Source organism: Chelon labrosus, assembly GCF_963514085.1.
Source record: "Chelon labrosus genome assembly, chromosome: 1".
NCBI classification, from domain to species: Eukaryota; Metazoa; Chordata; class Actinopteri; order Mugiliformes; family Mugilidae; genus Chelon; species Chelon labrosus.
Window position 1 is genome coordinate 2,395,897 of NC_140337.1, and position 20,233 is coordinate 2,416,129.

At 41.8% G+C, this 20,233-nt stretch overlaps 2 protein-coding genes across 4 annotated transcripts in view; one reads left to right on the forward strand and one right to left on the reverse strand.

Moving 5' to 3' along the window:
* col4a6 (collagen, type IV, alpha 6) overlaps nt 1-15,108 on the reverse strand; it is a 114,119-nt gene extending 99,011 nt beyond the window's left edge. For all 3 annotated transcript variants that reach the window (XM_084544849.1, XM_084544848.1, XM_084544847.1), the window contains exons 1-3: nt 15,067-15,108; nt 14,773-14,896; nt 14,544-14,589 (exon numbers count right to left, since the gene is read on the reverse strand). In XM_084544849.1, coding sequence (XP_084400975.1) covers nt 14,544-14,589; nt 14,773-14,783 — 57 coding nt within the window. In that variant the 5' untranslated portion in view covers nt 14,784-14,896; nt 15,067-15,108. The remainder of the gene's footprint in view (nt 1-14,543; nt 14,590-14,772; nt 14,897-15,066) is intronic.
* Nucleotides 15,109-17,889: 2,781 nt separating this feature from the next.
* The window catches only part of col4a5 (collagen, type IV, alpha 5 (Alport syndrome)), a 49,416-nt gene continuing 47,072 nt past the window's right edge, over nt 17,890-20,233 (forward strand). Inside the window, exon 1 of the mRNA XM_084553052.1 lies at nt 17,890-18,393. Coding sequence (XP_084409178.1) covers nt 18,304-18,393 — 90 coding nt within the window. The 5' untranslated portion in view covers nt 17,890-18,303. The remainder of the gene's footprint in view (nt 18,394-20,233) is intronic.

Sequence of the window (20,233 nt, forward strand, 5' to 3'; positions counted from 1 at the left end):
ACACAGACTTCTTATTGTCCAAACATTCGATACTTTTGACACATGAAGTTTCGAGAGGAGTGGTGGTGAAGTTGAGGATTGAGGCATTAGCGTGAAAAGCAAAACTGAGGTTTAAATAATTAAGAGCAATGATTTACACCGAGAGGAAGAACGCAGGAATGCCTGCCATCTTGCCCAGTTGTAGTGAGGGTTGAGGCGTAAACATTGACCTTATGGCGTGAAATAGCGTCATGGGAAAGTCTGTTAAGGATAAAGAAGACAGAGCACTGGTTTAATTTGGTCGTAAACAGCGGCTGAGTTATGGGGAAGAGGCCCAGGCCCTATCTTGCTTTCTTGTGTGTTCCTTCTACAGGCAGGGTTACGGTGCTGAAAGAATATTGGGTTAAAATAGTGTCTTATGCATGTTTTTGCGTAGTGCGTTGCACTGTCTTGTCTGCCTTAGGAACATCTTCAAATAGCTTCCTATAATTCCATCTTTGCCACAGAACATCTTCTATGTGTCTAGTTTATGGAGGGCATTTTTACCAGCCTGAGAGTGTTAGACATTAAAATGAACTGTCAAGGTTGGATATTGTTCAGTTTACAGCAGCCATTTGTAAAAGGTTAGCTCGGTAAAACAATGTATGGATATGTGTACAAGGTATTTTGAGCAAGACTTTTCTATTATGTCTCAGAGCTTTGAGCGCCTCAGACATTTCCAAAGACTCTGTTATCGTAAACTGATGCTATCTCCAGACCTCCAGCTTAGGGTCAGTCCATCACCATTTCTTAAAGGTGAAAGAAAGGTCCCCTGGGCGTTAAACAGTCCCTCTAAGTAGCAGCATGTCTTGGCCTCACTTTTACCTTTCTACCTTGAGGTCACCCGTAGCGACTTTAATCATCTGAAGCAGTTATTACCTCAAGTTAACTTTGCTTTTACTTCTATTTTTGCCTTAGTCCAGGGCTCGGGATCAAGTCTGGACAAGAGTTCCTCTGCTCAAGTAAACCTTAAGCAACCTAGTACAAAAGAGAAAAGAAAATCCCAGTGCTAAAACAAATGATGGTGCTTTTAAGGAACTGCTGGGTAATTTGGGCCGTTTGAAGAGCCAGACGCTGTCACTTTCTATAATTTTTAACAGTGTCTGAATAGCTCAAACTGGAATGCAGCAAGGACACTGTAGAATTTCATAAAGGTCTATGCACTCTCTGCCAGATATACTGTCTCTTTTATCTGTCCGGTCAACAGGTGAATCCCTGGTCACTTCCTTTTGCAGTCTAATAAACCCAGAGGTGACCCCAGCACCTGCATGTCCATCAGTCACCTCTCCTCTTATCAGCTACAACCCAAAGAAAACACACTTCAGAGTCAATAAACAGATAAATCTTTGAGGTCGGTGAAGGTCACGACACGCTGTTTACTTTTATGACATGCTGTGTGTACAGTTCAAATCCTAACATGCATGTGCGCTCTTGCCTCTCTAGTTCGGCCGATGAATTCCTGAAGGTAGCACGTAACGTGACATAACTTGAGTCCTGCCTTTTTAACTGTAACCCATAGACAACGTTATGAACTGCACAGTCTACCTGCTGGCGCTCGGTCACCTCTGACCTCCAGAGCCCTGATCCCTCAAAGCTTTTCTCCGCGAGCCAAGAATTAGTTTCCCACACAGGGAGATTTATGGGTATTGTAGTCTTTAGAAAATTGGACTTCTTGAATTCTGCTCGGGGAGAATTCACCGGTTGACCATATGCTCGAGGAGAAGCTGGAGAGAGGATGGAAATTCCAAATCGCTTGAGGATTTATAGTAGGAAGTCAAAAACAGTTGAAGCATCAAGTGTCAAATACATTAGTGAGTCATCTGCAAATAAACAATTTTTTTTCCGATGAGCTTAAAGACTTAACCTTAGAGAGAAATTGATGATTGTATGTAAAATTACGTATGTATTTTCAGTTTGAAATCACAAACAACTTCTTTAACCAGAGGGAAAATCATGTCTGATTTGTTTGTTGTATTTCCCTAAAGGTATTTTTCAATTCTGGTCGAAAACACAGAAAAGCAGAAAACTGAGAAACTGGAAACAATTTTTCTAGTATTTTCCCAATTTGTAGAAAAACAACCAATTGTGTACTATAATATATATATATATATATATATATATATATATATATATATATATATATATATATATATGCATACACAAAGGGTCTTTAATATTCAAAACCTTTGGTGTCAATCTGCTGGGAAGTTAAAAGTTTAATTGATTATGATGATGATGGTAATGATGATAGTCCACGTATCTGTTGTTATTCATAAATATTATGCTATATTTATATTGCAGCAAATTTGACACTTTCTTTATATATAATTCTACCCATTTTAAGTTAGACACTGATTAAAAGCTAACAGTTAAGAATGAAGTTACTGGGTTCAAATAAGATCAGGGAGGGTAAGGACGAAAAGAGCGAGAGAGGAGACCATGGAGGGACGAAGATGAAGGCGAGGAAAGTGAAGACAGGGTGCAGGCAGGTGTGTGACCTCTTCAAGGAGCTGTAGGGCAGCGGGAGGGTCGTTGGGGGAGAGGTTGTGGTCGACAAGGACGGAGGAGGGAGAGGGGGGCAGTAGCTATAGCGATGACATGGAATGTGCATGTCGCCCCTGGCAACGGTTCATTAGCTGTTAGCCCTCACAGGCTGATGGGTCCTGAGTCCAGACCTGTCCCCCACTGTCTGCCATAGATTCCAACATCCTAAATGTCATCTGTTTGGATCGGGAATGTATGAACATTCCTGAGGGAAGAGGTGTGACGATCGCCTGGAGCTGGCACCCAGCAAAACTGGGAAAGATTGGCACTGCTGAGAAGTCAAGAATCGTGCTGACAGCTACTCAGTTATGTTTCACAAACCACCCTTTTGTTCAAGTCTAAGGAATGACCTAATTTTAGAAGTATATAATCCCTAAAGGAAACTAAACCTTTTGTTATTATCACAATCAGTTATTCTGCTTTATCCTCTCTGTTTTCAGTCAGTTATCGCCTAGGAAACAAAAAAGTTCAAGGCATAAAAATACTCGAAAATAACTTTTCCACTGGTTACCTAAACGATTAATTTACTTGTTGTTGCAGCTTTAAAGAAAGACTCCCTTCTATCCTAAGAATTTCGAAGACATTGTTATAAGGTCAGCGTGGCCGCGAGGAGATTTTCTTTACCATGTAAGAGCAGAGATTGTTTTGAAACGTTAATAAGATTACACTGTGTACAAAATATTACAAATGCCTCCTCGTTCCATTGCACAGACTGTAAGGGTAAATGGGCTGCATGTGGGGAGTTATCACCCGCTACTGACGTCATTATTTAAAGAGTTCCTGCCATGAAATGGACAAACACGGAGACAAAGGCTTGTTTCAAAAAAGAAGTTTACACTCGATAAGGTGTGTTTCAGTCCGAGGTGGTAAAAATCGCCTCCCACTGTTTTCTGTCCTCCACAGAATCAGGCTCCTGCAGGCCCCCCAAAAACAATTACTAAAACATTTCAGACATTGTATCACTTCATCTTTTACCCTGCAGGAACGACCGAGATGCGGCATCTCCTTCGGAGCGCCTGCAGGTTTCAATCCGCGGCTTATCCACCATGTGTGTCATTCAAGACCTTTACTTTCAAACGGAGGGCCCCTGAGCCATGAATATCTAACCAATGTCAAAAAGCTAATAAGACTTGAGATGGGCTCTGTTAAGTGAGGCACTCAATCACAGTGAGATGATGGAAGATTGGAGAGAAATAAATTCAAAGAAGGAGGCTTTGAAAGCTACTGCATACTGTCTACCAGGCTGTTTAAAGGAATGGATAACGTCTTCCTTTTCTTTGTTTTGCAGCTTTCTGAAGTTAATGTCAGATGAAGCGAACCAACCACACGCTCAACCTTCGCGCAATACCGAGGCAAAGAATGACATCATGCCGCTGCTTGAAGCAGACATACCTGTGAGTTGCAGTAAGGCCGTAAGCTAGCAAGATATGTGTAGTTAAAAGGGGAATAAATACCTTTTCCATTACCTAATTCATCCTCCACTCTCTTTGTTTAAGGCTCGACTATTCTTAAAATGCACCTGAAGTCGGATGTTTTCTTTTTCTTTTACGCTTCAAATCACATTCACGATTAGTGTAATGGTATTCACAGGTACAATGAAGATTTTGTTTTATTTAATCTACTACTAATTGACGACTGAGCTTGTCTAAGTCATTCTTTTCTGATTTTGGTTCAGCTGGAACGCTAACAATAATCAGTGATTCACAAAGGATTTATTAAGTAGACTTAACAGTGAGTGATTTAACTCAAATGAATACCATCTAATGCAGTCATAGGCTACAAATATGTACATCGAAATTTTCCACAACTAGTTTCTTTAGACTCTGATACGGAGTTTTGCATGTAGGGTAAAAGTAGGTTTCAGTTTTTCTGTATTAGTTTTAGTGGCATGTTTGTACTCTCTTTGTCACACACACTTGCACGCTGACCATTCTCAGAAACAACGACACCCTTCTACTTGGCCCACACAGTTGAAGCCACTCTCTGGCAAGCTGGCGAGTGTGCTATTTTAGGAACAAGAGGAACAGGCTAAATAAAAATGTGGGGCAGCGGCGATGTGTTGACAAACAAACTCCAGTCCAGTCCAGTTACAGCACACTTATACCCGCCATACGGCACCGAGACGCGCTCTCCAAAAAACTAGAGATGTTTTGAAGTCATTCTGATGACAATCAAAAGGACAGAAGTGAGACTGAATCGGCGTCCGGAGGCTTTTTGCGGCGTACCATAGGCTGGCACAATGATCATCTGTACCCCCCTCCCTCATTAGTGGCTGTTTGGGGCCACAGCGGGCAGCGGGGAACAGAGCCGAGCAGAACAGAGGGCGAGCTGAGGCCCTTCGCTACATAATGAAACGAGGTTAAAGCTAAGAGCACGAGGCCCAGGGTGAAGCTGAAGGGAACGGTGCCAGGTAGCGCTAAGCTGCAAGGCACTTCAGTCGAGGGTGTTACAATAAACACTGAGCAGCACGGTGAAATCCTGACGCAGACAACTAAACTTTGTTCAGAGTTGAACAGGTGTTTGTGAATTAGTGATGATTAAAAGTTAGTTATTCGGCATTAAAATGGTATTTGGCCATTGCCAAGTCACACTTTGAACAGATTGATTTTACTGTAACTGAAGGAGGCCACAAACTGAAGAGCTCTTCATCAGATGTCACATTTAGCCTTACACCTGCCAAAAGCTGTCTTACGCTTGCTCGCAGCCACACGGCCAGGTACGACTTGGCGCAGGGAAAACTGGGTCGGGGTTTGCAAGTGAAGACTGCCAAGAACAGGTCAAGGCAGCGGGCTAAGCAGGTTTCATGGGCACGCGCCAGAGGCCCGAGCGAGCCGGTCCCTGTAAACTTTTAACAGCAGACGCAGGTCTGTCGTAAACAAGATTCTGGGAGGTCCGCTCATGACATACCTGAAAAGCCTAGGGAGGGATACGACATGTACGCAAAAGTTATGGTTTAAAGAAAATCTGTTGTCCTAGATAGATCTAAAAAGATGAGAGGGAATGCCGCTCATCAACACCGTCACAGATGATGAATGACCTTGTTGGCGGTTCAACTGCAGGGCTTGGGCAATAACTTCACACTCAGCTACAAAGCACAGTAAAATACACCTGAATGATGTGGTATTTCCCCTCTGGATACGGCCAAAAGACAAATTGGGAAATGTTCCTGATTTATGGCCGTTCGCTGATTGACAAAGGTGATCTGGAGTGGATGCTGGGCAAAGGAACAGTCTGGCTTTTGCTTGACCAGCATGATGGGACCAGAATTCATGGAACATTTAATGCAAGAATTGTCAAAGCTTCATTCAATTCATCTTTATAATCCAATCTCACCTGCATAAAAACTGACAAACATTTGGTACATAGCCCTTTCAGGTTAAAAATATAAGCTGCTATGGGGAAAAAAAAAGTCACAAAGAGAAGACACTGCAGGATTTCATAAGATAACCATGGTCAGGTTTAGGGTTAACAAAACAAGTTTGAAGGCATGAAATACGCGAGTTATTGCCTTCATACAAGCTTTTACAGCAATAAGCTGTGGCAGTTCCTTTGCCAGAGGCCGTGATTCCCTCAAAGCGCTGGAATCATTATCTTTGGCAGCTGCTTCAAAATGACAAAAGTGCCAGCAAGACAAGTGTAGAGAGAGACACGTGACAAACACAAAATCCAATAAAGAAGAAAGCACCGGGCCGGTACAGCGACATCGAAGCAGGAATGAGGGAACAGGAGGAGGAGGAGGAGGAGGCTAGGAAAGATGAGGTAGTTACCTACCCTGGATTACGTGGCTGGCACAGAGGAGGGAGTGAAGGATGAGTGTGAGACAAAGAGGCGGAAAAACAGAGCGGAAGTGTTTGTAATTAGAGGGACAAGGTGAGACACGGCGAGGCGGTAACTGACACATCTGATATGCCAATGATAGTGTTCCTGGGGTTTACCTTGACGCAAATACAGTAACCATGGGGACCAAGCCTGGAGACGGAGGAAACCTACCCTGATGTCAACTATACCGCTTTGACACTATTTGAAAGTAACGTTAAAAATTAGTCTTGGAATAAAATGTCTGCTTTTCTGAATAAAAACAATATCAGTGCCAAGTGAAATTGGCTGAACGAAAACATCATGCATTCCTCTACAGTATTAACCTTTTTAAGCCAAATAAACATTTGGCAACAGACAGAATAAACATCTCAGTTCAGGAATAGACAAAGACCTTCAGCCAAGCTTTTCCCCTTTAAATGAGTTAACACTGCCACACTAAAGGTAAAGTTAAACAGGGTTTAAGAGCTGCGCACACATTTGTTTTGGTTTGGTTTACATTAGCTGACGGCCAAATACATGAGGCTCCTTCCCTAACCACAATAATGACACTGTGTTTAATTAAAGTCTCGATGGAAAAAAAAAAAAAACATTAATGGTAATTAGAAAGACTTTCAAACACACATGTACAAAAAGCTTGTCTCTACAGGGACGTTTTCCGGAACCACCGCGACCACTGGAAAAACTGGCAGACAAAAGAAGATGTGTTCCCCCTGCACAGGCATGCATATGATAATTGCACTGAAGAGGAAAAATGTTAGACTTAAAGAGTCAGTGTTGGTGTCTATTGCCAAAGTAAGGATGTTGCAGGAGAGAAAAGTAGAGCATCAAAGCAAAGCTGGAACTGAACTTGTCAGGCCTTCCAGGTCCAAACAAACTAAAAGTCTTAAGGGTGGTGCAGATAAATCAGGGACTTCCTGACTTATAGGAGGCAGAATATAATGCTAGGAGACTAAATTTTGTATACCTGAGTCTGTAGTCACCAGTATGGTAACGGTTGAGACCCCCAACAGGTGAGATATTGTCAATTTGATGACCTGTACATCCTGCACAACCCTTGAAGACTTGAAGATTTCAAGATGAACCCAGTACCCCATGCTCCCATCATCCAGTCAACAATGTGGACTCCTTCAACTTCCTGAGAACCTTCATCAACTGGGACTTGAAGTCAGAGCTGAATATCAGCTCTCCAAAAAGCGGATGTAGTTTCTGCTATAGCTGAAGACATTCAACCGGCTAAAGACACTGATGCGCCTCCTGTAGTCATTGTGTTCATCCTCATCTCCACCATCACTATCTGGAAATCTGCTGCCTCTGCCAAAGACAAAGGCAGACTGCCAAAAGTGTGTCATTGGTCCTGTTGAGAAGGTGATTTACTACAATCTGCCATCTCTCTAGGACATTTATTCTTCTAGAATCCAGAAGGAAAGACTGTAGCCGAGTCCCCCAATACATCAAAATAGACTCTGATCTTGGACAATACAAGTGTCCAACAGTTATCTTAACATGCATTTTTCTAGACAATTTTCTTATGCTTCAATGGATCAGTGGTTCATAGTTTGCATGTTCACTGTACAGCCCATTTATTTTCTTCTTACTTAGTTTTACTGTGTTTACGCTAAACAATCAAGGCACATTCCTTATACAGGGAAACATACTTGAGAATAAAGACCAGTCTGATTCTGATACATCAAGGTTGAATGAAATATTAAAAAGGAAGTAAGAAGTGGAGACTTGAAAAAAGGACAGGGTAAACAAAATAAGACAAGAAAAGGAAGAATGGAAGAAAGGCTGAAGAGAAAACCTAACAAATGGGGACAAACAGATTGGAGGTCTAATCCTTCTGAAGTGCAAACAGCCCTGAGGGGAGTGATGGCATTAAGGAGAAGGGACCGGGCACGTCAAACAAGCCGAGACAGCACTCCCACCGAGCATCAAGTCAGTCAAACGCTGCTCCACCTCAGCTCCTCTTTGACAAGTCTAAAGACCTTTACAAACTCACCCCTGGGGCTTGCAGAAACCCCCCCCCCCGCCCAACCCTCTCCTGTCATTTTTTTTACTTCCCTCTGCTCTGTCTCAGTGTGCAATGCTCATCTTCCAGAAAAGCAAAACACAAAGTGTGATAAGCAAATCTGGAGTAAGCAGGCGATGGAATGTTAAGCCATCGCCGTGGCCACAAACCCCAGCTGGCTTTGTGCTAAGGCGAACTCTGACCTCTGGAGTTCACCGCGACCAATCAGGGGCCTAACTGACAGCGTGTGCTTCATCAAAAGAGAAGGCGGGGGTCTGATATGTGAAAGTGGATGTGCCAAGGCTTGGCAGATGGAGGGGGATGACGCAGTGCCCCGAAACGAAAAAGCAGCGACAGCCAAGCCATTTTTATCGGATTTACTACAGTCAGTAGTCCTTAACCCTTATCCATTGTTGGATGACTTAACCAAGTCAGTAAACACTATTGCTGAGCATTCGTTTCCAGGGAAGAGAGTAATGACTCATTGAGGACACAACTGAGATCGGTCACTCAGACCACATTTGGAGGATGTCAGAATGGAGAGAAGTAAATACATAACGACTTAAGATAAGATAAGATAAGATAATCCTTTATTTATCCCACAATTAAGTTCCAGATTTCCATGTCACCATCTATCATGCATTGTTCGTGGTTCTGAAATGGCAGTAGTGATGTCTGTGTTATTTGTTTGCCGTGCGCCAGAGACACATGCATGGACGCCCACTTCTGATCAGATCACACAAGGCACATGTTAATACCAGGTCTGAACATTTAAGCACTGCAGGAGAATGCAATGAGTGCAGAAAACTGAAATATGGAAAATCAGATGGAAAATATTCCTTTCCTCGCCCACATAAATCTGATGTTTCGTCCTTCTGCCTTTTTCATGTGTTCGAGGAGCTGAACTTCAGTGTACGCTGCCATATCATTAAAAAGCTGAAAAACCAGTGTGTCCTCATCTTAAATAGTTTGGTGAGGGGATTTCCCGACAATAAACCCAGCTACAGGTCTATTTATTCCCGCCTGCAGTGGCAACACACACAAATGCAGAGGAATAAGATTTTATAGGGATTGGGAAACATGCACCAAAGCTTGCAAGCACCACACAGGTAGCAGAGCCTGAACTGTGGGCGTGGGACAGCAACAGGAGGGCCTTTTCGACAGAACCTTAAACCTGCTATGTGTGGTTTATAGTTTCCTGATGCACTTACTGACAAGGTATTTTAGTCTTTCTCTGAGGAAACTGCAGAAAAGAAAGTAGGGCAAGGGAAAAGAGTTATGATAGCTTTAAAGGGTAGGGGAAGAGAGTGAGTCCACTGAGTGACAAAAAAGGTTGTAATGAAAGGATTTATTAAGGAGTAAAAAAGGAGGGATAAATAGGATGTAAGAGAAAGATACATCTACATCCTGACTCCTCCAGACTGCAAACGGAGACAGAGCAGCATGACCCAGTCACATCAAACATCAAGCTCTTCTTATCGCTCAGAATTTACGGGCCGGCTCTTTATCCCATTTCAAAACTTTTTCACAAATTTCACTGACGTCACTGACACTTCCCAGCTCATATAAACTAACACACAAATGCAACCCCTTCTCTTGTCAGAGAGGCCATAAATCATGTTTAATTGTGTTTGACAGCTTTTTTTCGACTGCAGTTTTGTGGTTTTGGAGCCTGTTGCAGGTGGTGTGTTTGATTAAGCACTCTGATTGATTCTGATTTGTAAAGCTGATTTGTAAATCGGTGCAACACTTTGTCAGAAAATCCTGTTTGGATAGGCAACAAGCGTGACAAGTGCGGTTTTCCAGAGATAATGTCTTTTTTGTTTTTTTTGCTGTTGACTTTTGTCTTTGCAATCACGTCTGCGCAAGTTAACCACATGTGCTCAAAAAACTCAGGTTACTTAGGCCCTGATGCACTTTTTTTTTATTATATTGACATTGCAATGGGAGAGAAGTATATTATGGATGTTTCTAAGTAGAAAAAGAGCAGAAGATGAGCTAAGAGTGACTAACACGTACAGTAGAACAGACGCATGGAGCATAATTTAGACTGTCGAATAACTGTTCATCTGCAAGAAACTAGCGAAAAGTAGCATAACACTAATATATATGTGGGAAAATAGCAAAAAGGAAAATGTAAAAATGCAAAAAAAAACAGCACAAAGTTAAGTTCTGTCAGTCAACAAAAAGATTATACAGACTTATCATTTCAGGAAGAGCCTTTTCATAGGGGTTTTTTTTGTTTTGTTTTGTTTTTTTTCATTTTTAAGAAGAAAAGAAAAGCAACAGTGGCACAAAGAGCTTGGAGATATTTAGGGGGGCCACCACTCACAAATCAAACCACAAATCAACTGGTAATAGATGGTCTGGCGTGTGGAAGCAGAGAGGGCAAAAAGTGATAGGAAAGGAGGGTGTGAAGGGGTAATGACAGGTTGAGGGAGGGAAGGAGGGCAGAAGGGAAAGGAAGGAGGAGGGAGGGGTGGGGGTGGAAGGGGTGGGGGGTGCTCAGTTGTGTTTGGGAGGGTCTAGCAACCACAAATCAAGCAGCGATCATTCGCCCCACTTAGTGTCTCTGGAATGTTCCAGCCTATAGCACCTGCAGGGAGCGGGAGACAAGTCCTGCCAAGCTCTGGAGGAATTTGAGAGGAGAGGAGACGTCTGTCGCTGCATCATTTGTCTGTTAAAACCTCAAAAAACGTGGGTTTCTGGCCCGAAACACCTCAAGAGTCTCTGTCAAATACAGACAGAAACATACGTGCATGCACAGAAACAACTTAACCGTGCAAAAACTATGCTATCCATTCAGTAGCGATACATTTCATGTCAGACAGCAATGATTGTTGGCCATAGCTGAAGAGGTGGGAAGCCATAGCAAAGTAACTGGAGTAGCAGCAACAGTAACCAGTATTAGGGTTGGTATGGAGGGAGATAAGAAAGTTACAAATGTAACCTAAATTTGTAACCTGGGTTCTATGATTTCAAAGAAAGAATTATAAGGAGAGGAGGAGGGAGGGATTGTGGTCTAAAGAAGACAATCATCAGTAAGAACAAACCCAAATTACTGTTGATATGGCCTGTGGATTATATGTCTTGAGCGAGTCTTTAAATCAAGACTATCACATCTTCACTTGTTACATGTACTCAGAGAAAAAAATCTTTGGGTTTTGGCCTTTTGTTTGAATAAAAAGTTACAATTTTGAGGATTTTCGTGCAACTTCAAACCTGAAAAATATTAGTATGGTCCTTTGAGGTGACAAACTGTAATGAACTAGGGCCATACAAAACTTGAGAGACAGTGCCACATGTTAAAATTTTTACTCGAATCTTATTTGTCACCAGACTGGGACTACACATTATGTCCTAATGTGTCCGGCCGGCTTAAAACAAATGTGAAGAGTCAAATCTCAGCGGTTTCCCGACTTTCCAGGTAGTACCGAATCGCTTACTCCAAGGTTTCTGACTCCCTCCTCTCCTTCCCGCCTCCCTTGTCATCACCATTCCTCCTCACCAGTGTGTGATGTTTTCCCTGCACCAACAACTGTGTCATCCTTAACAAACCTAACAGAATCCCCAACGGATGCTACTGTATGTTCACCAAAACATGTTTCTAACAAGAGGCTTCCAGTCACACCACCAGTCTAAACACCACAAAGCTAATTAGTCCAGACAATATACACATTCAAAGCTCTGGGTTAATTTAGTTGAATAAAGCAGTGTCTTTGCAGCATTGTAGCTTGAGAAGACTTTTTATCATGTTCTGGCTTGACAGCTACTTCGCAAACTAGCAAACCTGCTAAATTTGCTACACTAGCACTTAAACAAAGCGTTGACAGCTGTGTCCAGTATTTTCATGACATTAAGGAGAAAAGGATCAGTGGAATCTGATATGAATAATAAAAAAAATGCAAGTGTTAATCATAAAAATGTTTGTATTTGTTCAAAATTACGGTTACGGTTACGTAACTCTGCTATGTATCTGCGTAACTGCCTTTTTTTCATCCTGATGGGTCATTTATCCTACTTTTTTTTTCTATCCAAGTAAGCTAAAAAGTAAAGCACGAACAGCCTCTCTCAGCAATTTCATACTGTACAGTATATTCTGAGATACAGCGAAAGAAATTGCTATGGTCCAAAAAAATGGCAGCCAGACTGTGTTACATCAACAAAACCCCACCCCCCTCGTGCTTACATCGGAGATTCTACGTGTATGGGAGATGTTGCAAATTGCAAAAATTTTGTAAAAACAAGAGTCACTATAAAAGCACAACGACCAAATTCAAAACCAAACACTCATTTTTGAAGTTGGATTATTAGTTGGATTGTTAGTTGGATTTTGACTTCCACCTTAACAGCTCTTTATCTCATGCCATCGCTCTGTCTTCTACAGTATTTCTTTGAGATATAAACAAGTATTTGTTCTGTATTATCGGCTGACACTGACAACACCTGATAAAGACACTCCCTCTGCCCTCTACGGTAACTCAGAGAGCCGAAGACAAACTTCCGATTAAGCCAAAGGCCCAAAGACTGTTTTGTCTGTCTGGACCGCTGCGGCGCTTCCCAAAGATGCGACTACCGCGGTTATGAAAGCCCAGACCACCCAATGAACCCATGTGTCACTCACTCAACCCACACATCCATCCACTCAGCCACCCAGTCACACGCACTCATATACAACACAAAACAACGGGGAGGTGGGAAGTGGGCGGAGGAGTCAATTCAAAGTCAATGCAGCTCAATCAGCTTTCTCCTCTATTGAGACACAGGAAGCTTTCGGCCCGCTGATTCGCTCATTTCCCGTCACTCAGCTGTATTATGCGTTGCATTTACTGAAGAAAATATGTCACATTTCACAGACTCGCCAAATTAAAAGCAGATAAACTGACATTATGAACACTTCCGCCCCAAGTTACAAACCTGGGGCTCAGATATTATGTAGATTAGAAAGACTATAGGCTGTAGTTGCAACATTCTGCTCAGATAAGAGGCCATAACTCATAAAACCGTTCTATTTCAATCTTAATCTCCCATATAAGTGATATTTGATTGTGAGCTTTTCCATCACTGTTTCTGGCATGGATTCAAGCTTTCATCTTTGTCCTTTGTGTATTTATCTAGTATTCACCTATCTATTTTTACCCCTTCAAATAACAAGTAGAGGCTGGCGCCTAAACAGGTAATGAATGGGAATAGACAGTATAGACAACAGAGAGTATACACTGTTCAAATAAAGTGGTAACAAACATTCAAATGAACGAAATTTGGAAATTTGGATACAGATGCTGTAATTTTATTTTGCACAACAGAAGGAGATATTAGACTAAGATGGAGCATACAAAGGCTGGTGGATCTGATAAAAAGCAATGACAGCGGTGGATTATGAATGAAGTAGTTGGGAACGTGGACAAAAACAAAAAAATAACTGTCAGTAAAGCATCAACGCTATGTGCTGTGTGAAGTGGAGGAGCCAAACCTCTCTGCAGAGCTCAGCCTCAGCCTTAGAAAGGAGGGGCCTGGAAAGGGGACGTTTCCCCCCAATAATCTCTTCACTCTAAATATTAATCAGCGGGGCGGGGTTTGACTTGCAAATGACTGTGAGCGGGCCCACTCAAACATGAGCTGGTTTTTTCGGTCCCTCGGGCCACTTCTAAAGGCTGAGTGTTATCCGAAGCTTTAAAAAAGTGCATGGTCCACAGATTCATATACTGATTTTGCGCAAATGAGCGCGTGTGTAAATGCGCTTTTCTATTAAATTACTGTTTAAAAAATGCAACACAACATTGCTTTTAAAGTTTTTGTAGAGACAATATTATGCGGCAGGATGAAGACACCATCAAAATCCAGGCAGGGGCGCAGAGTGCACGGTCTGGCAGAGCGCAGCCTAGGTATTAAAAGTCACTATATGAACACACAATATGAAAGTTTAAGTCTTCATGCCACGACGCGATCGGCTGCTGAAGTTTAAGTCGTATTTGTTAAAGAGGCAGGGCTGGTTCCCCGCCTGGCCACATCAGGTCAGCTGCTCATCCATGTGAGCCATTAACTGTTTCATGAAAATGATCTTGTTTCGAGGAAAAAACCCATCCGCTAAATAACTCGAGAGTGGAGAGCCACTTCACCTGAACAATGTTAAAAGTAAACAAATGTGACTTACTCCGTGCGCAGATCTCACAGCCAAAACCACTGCTATCGCACAAATCCTGCCGGAGAGATAAACATATTCGTTAGTGTGTGTTCTCCACTTATTATGAGGCAGGTAAACTGCGCCGGAGCTGAGATCAATGTGCCCCACAGCACCGAGCAGGTCTGCAGCAGCACGCAAAGCCTAAAACGCACAGAGAATATTTTTGATATAGATTTTTAAAAACAAAAAGAATGCTTACAGGAGTTTCATTTTGATCCGACTGGCAAAGGGGGAACCGCAGGTCGAGACTCAATCCCCTTTTCTTCACCAGCAAGGCACTTCAAACGCGCTCATCGACGGCTCAAAAAAAAAAAACCTGTCATCTACCCGGAGACAGACAGAAAGAAAGACACAAAGTAGTCCCACTGCTAAACGCAACTCCACATCTTTACATACACACACACACGCAGCTTCAACCGTTAAAACACAAGAAACACAGAAACATTCTTTGTGCGTGGCTTTCTTTCACAAAACGAGAGCTTATCCAACTCACCAAAGTTGCAGCGGTGTAGTCGCTGCTGCGCTCTCCAGGCTCTTGCGCTTCAACTCAGCAGCGCACAGGCACCAGAGGAGGGGAGGGGCCAACACATGTCACATTCGTGCCTCCGTACAGTCGCGACAGGAGTTTTCTACCCACACCATTATCTCCTCAAACTTTTCGGTTCCAGCAAAGGAAGCACATCTCTTCGGAGATAGTTTAAAGCTGAGAAAAAAGGCAAAAGATGAGAAATGATTTGACTGAGAATGAAAATATAAAGACGATGAAGCTTTCTGAACCCATCCAACCCATAAATGTTCATTTATGAGTACTTTAAAGTTTAAAGTGTCCTCATGACCCTATTAGCAACATTATCACCCATAATAGTCTTGCCAATGTAATACAAACCAATATTACCTTTATTTAACTGTATATTGTTCCATAACACTAACTGTGGAGAACAAGATAATGAGTGCAAAAGTGTATTTAAAAGTATATAGAAATATCATAGTGAGGGACCAATATTTACTTAACGATGAGACCACAATTTGCACTTTGAGTAAATCCAACAGAGAGTCCACTTTTAGCTCTTATCATTCATTTATTTTAAATGGCTCAGGTGTGGAGTCACACAGGGATCCTACCTGGGACCCTTTTTGGTTTGGCATGTTATCATGTAATTTGCAGATGAATGTATATTTTCACTGTTGCATGCATTTAGATATCCCTAAACCATAACTATAGTAAGATCACTCTCCTTTCTACAATTCATGATCATCTAGGCAAGCTGAAAAGTTAAAAACAATGAATTATTCCAAATCCTGGTGTATCAGGGACTGAACATTTGTTAATACACAGGATTAGATGTTACAGTCCCTTGTGCCAACATCCCAGGCAAAACACACATTTAGAGGCCTTGACCAACTGAGAAACCCTAACAAAGCTACAGTCATGAAATATGACGATTAAGCAATCTAAATGAACTAATTAAATATCAGTAAACAAACAAAGTAATATTGCTACCAACCAACATGAAGACATCAGATACCTGGCCTAGTCAACAGCAGTATGCAACATGTCATTGGGGTTTTCAAGTGGGCACCTCCCTTCACCGATGTTTCGTTACATAAGGCCAACAACTCCTCAAGAAGGCTTAACAGTGAATTAGTCAACAGATTCCAGTTATGGTGTTTTTGTTTGTTTGTTTTTTAAATGATGTGTTCTTGGTTCTGAAACAATAAGACAGTCTCATCCATAAACTCTGATCAGTCAGTAACTTTTTGTGAACTTAAATAATTCGTCCAATAATCCTGCTTCACGACCAGTTTAAAAGAATGCACCTTGAATGCACAATTCATGAACATCTAGGCAAGTTAATAGCCACCTAAGTCAAGAGAAGAGAAAATGTAATATCCAAAGAGTTGTCTTGTCTTCATGTGGCAAGACAATGTTCATCACTGCTGGTGTTTCATTTTGGTAGCAACTCCAAATGCCAAATATTTGGTAAATATCCTGTAAATGATTTGTCAAAGTGTATCCTGTACATAATGCAACTTTACATACTTCCCCAACTGTGTAGATACTTGAGGACAAAGCACCACTTAGTTCTATTACTGTCACCAGATACCTGTATTTTCTGTAAATATTACCTTTTTGCACTTCTGGTTCAATGCTAAGTGTATTTCACTGGCTCTGCACCTGAAGTCTGCATAATGTCAATTAAGTATGAAGTAGAAAGAATCCAGTTTTTGTTTATTTGACCATTAGAGACATTGAGTGCCACACAAGAGGAGATTCATTTCCATTGCAGTGCTTGAAAAGTCCTCACTATGTGGCAACATGCAGTGCAACCAAGCAAACAGATGCTTCATCCAAAAAATCAGGTTAATGTGACAAAAAAATATCTTTATGGATAATGGTGGTATCACTTATAGTGTGCGTAATAAATATACACTCACAATTTTCGAGCCACAGTTCCGCCTTCTTCTTTTCAAAAATGTATGGTTGTAATGTATAACTTTGATATGCAAAGATTTATTTATTTATTTATATATATTTTTTTGCTGTTCTTGTATCTCTATGATAAGGGACCCGTGTATATTTTAAGTATCAGATAAAAAATGCATTTGGAGTAAATTCAAGTCCTCTTTTTAGCTCTTGAATTTATCATTCATTTATCTTGAATGGCTCAGATGTGGAGTGACACAGGGATCTTACCTGGGCATCTTTTTGGTTTGGCATGTTATCATGTAATTTGCAGATAAATGTATATTTTCATTGTTGCATGCATTCAGATATCACTAAACCATAAGATCAGTGTCCTTTCTACTATTCATGATCATCTAGGTAAATTAAAAAGTTAAAAACAATGAATTATTCCAAATGCTGGTGGATCAGGGACTGAACAGATATCTTAGAATTCCAATGATGATGTTTGTTTGTTTGCTTGTTTTTTTAAATGATGTGTTCTTGGTTCTGAAACAATAAAATGATCTCATCCATAAACTCCGACTCCGACATTTTTTCCAACAATCCCGCTTCACGACCAGTTTAAAAGAATGCACCAGTGAGATGAGAATATTTGTTCATAACAAGTCCATTTCACTCTTTACAATTTTGCCAGCAGCGTCCCTCTGTCAGGAGTCAAAAGTGAGAATGTGACCTTTAATAATCTGGCAGGAATGCAACGTGCCCGGGCATAGAGAAAATTTCCACCCAAAAAAAGGGGGTTAAATGTGAAACTTTTTTTGTGCAGCCTTGGGCGCTGGGTTGATTGAGTGCGCATGTAAGACGTGCTATCCATCCGCGAAATCCTTCTATTAAAATAACATATTTAAAAAATATATGAACAGATTCACTAGCTGCACTGAAATTGAGTCAGATTAGTGACATTTTCTTTTGCAGAAATCATCCTGAATTTTATTTGGGATTGAGTTTGCATGTTGATGCAGGGGCAGACAAGGTAATATCACTACGCCAAGCAAGTAGATCCGGTCGGGGCAGGTTTGCAAGTCGACGAAAGAAAAAGTTAGAGAGGATGACTACAGAGGCGCACGGTGCCAGAGCCAGGACCAGTGGGAGCCTCTGCGAGCTCAGCGACAAACCGACACCAACAGTGCCTTTATTTTTCTAATTATTTCTCTTTGACTGAGAGCAAGTGTGGAGAGAGGCTGCGGGGCTATGACATCCGAATAGAAAGCAACAGAGTCTGTCAGTATTAACGCAGGCAGAGCCTTGTTTTATTCCTCCAAGATGAGTAAAGACCCGAAGAGCCTGCGACAGCTCACCGCGGCTCTGCTCTTCCTCGCCCTGTGCGTCGCGGTGCAGCGATCCGAGTCTGCGGTAAGTGCATTTCTATTTTATTATTTTGCTTTTGATTTTTCAGAGATTTATGGGCCAAATAAAACCTCAGCATAAGCGCACGACGAACCCGAGAGCCCTGTCGCTCTCGGTCAACCTGCGCCGGGACTCCCATCGGCTCTTAGCTCAACTAAAGTTTAAAAATAGAGAGGCTGCTTTATAACAAGTGCTTATCTTCCTGCTCCTTATAGTTTTCCCGCTGCCGTTATGTTGCAAAGTAAATAATAACCTTGTAATTAAAGCAATTACGCGCCTTTGCGACGAGCCTTCATGGCACTTTTTTTTTTTTTTTTTTTTTTTTTTTTTAACTCCTGAGCTCCTCTTTGTAGTTTCGTGGAGGAAGATCGGACGGGGTTTGCGTCCTGTTTCCCCGCGCATCACGTTTCTCATTCCCTGTTTCTCTGCAGCTTGCCAAGCGTGGCGCACCTTTCCCAATCTGCGTCTTACTGCTCGTCTTATCTTGACGTCTTATCTTGAAGATTCAGACCAGATATAAGGTCTGAGTTTGGAGGAACTCGGCGCAGATTCCTCCTTTAAAACTACAGCGCTCTGCTTACAGTCATGCTGCCTGTCTCGCATTGCACTGTGCGTAATTTCGTTTGGTGACGATTCCTAGAGGAGGAATTGTGATTTTCTCTGCCTTTGTCCAGGCGTGTCTCTTCTGCAGGTGTGCAGCAGCTGCTTTCTGACACAAATTGAAAGTACAGACAAATAAAACCCATCTTTTATTTATGCTCATTGCTTACAACACCTTACAAGTTTTGATCCCGTGCAGCTGCAGCAAAAAAAACATGACTACATTGTGACAAAGGTGACACTTGCCCTGACACTTTATTACTAGCAGGGACCCAGGAGGTGGTGGAGTGTGTTTGCGTTTGCGCATATACTTTACTTCTTTTCACCCTCTGCATCTGTAAAAACTGAGCGCCTCCTGAGCTGCAGCTCCTTTAACTTTGACATATCCGCAGCTGCAGCATCAAGAAGTCAAATCGCTGCTCAGTCTTTACTCCTCATGTAATATTTCAGTAGGATGAATATTCACACTTCATTAATAATTCATGAGGCGCAGTTGCGCGCTCATGACCCCGCCCACACATAGGCGTGTCCAGTAAGCCTTGTAACAGAGCTGAACTTGGAATGTTTTAAATCATGCAGTAAAGCAAACCTTAAACACCTGCATCCACTGCTTTTATGGCTATTTAAGCTTAACATGCCATGAAAGCACACAAGGTTAATGTCTGAGGTTTTGGTCCACTTGGACCTTTTAACACACAGATAGACGGGGGACAAGAATATGGATGCTCTCTCTTGAGTTTACGCATCTTGTCTAGAAAAAAATACAACAAAAAATCTGTAATAATTAGTGACATTTCCCCTGCTTTCTGAATTAGATTAAACTTCCAACAAGATTTCCAGAAAGCTGAAAAAGTGTACACTTATTGTAGGATACTTCAGGAGGATATTCTTTAAATTGCAGATATTACGTACATCCTGTTAAATACAGTAAGTCTGCACTTGTTCACCTCCATGTATCCAGAACTGTCTTTAGAAAAGAATAAAACTCATGTCACATACAAAGGCCAACATAATAAGTATGTCAGAGTATCAGATAAAGGCGTGTCTGGAGCTTTTAGGTTTGTATGTTAAAGCCGTTTCTGTTGCCACGGGATGTAAAGTTAAAGGTGGACGGGGTGTCAAATTTGTACTTAAAATTGCGGGCTGACCCCAACCTCATGGATCAGGGATGTTGAGGAACTTCAACACAGAAAAAGTCCATAAGTAGACTCCTAAACTGAAGTGATGTTGCAGTCCTTTAACTTCA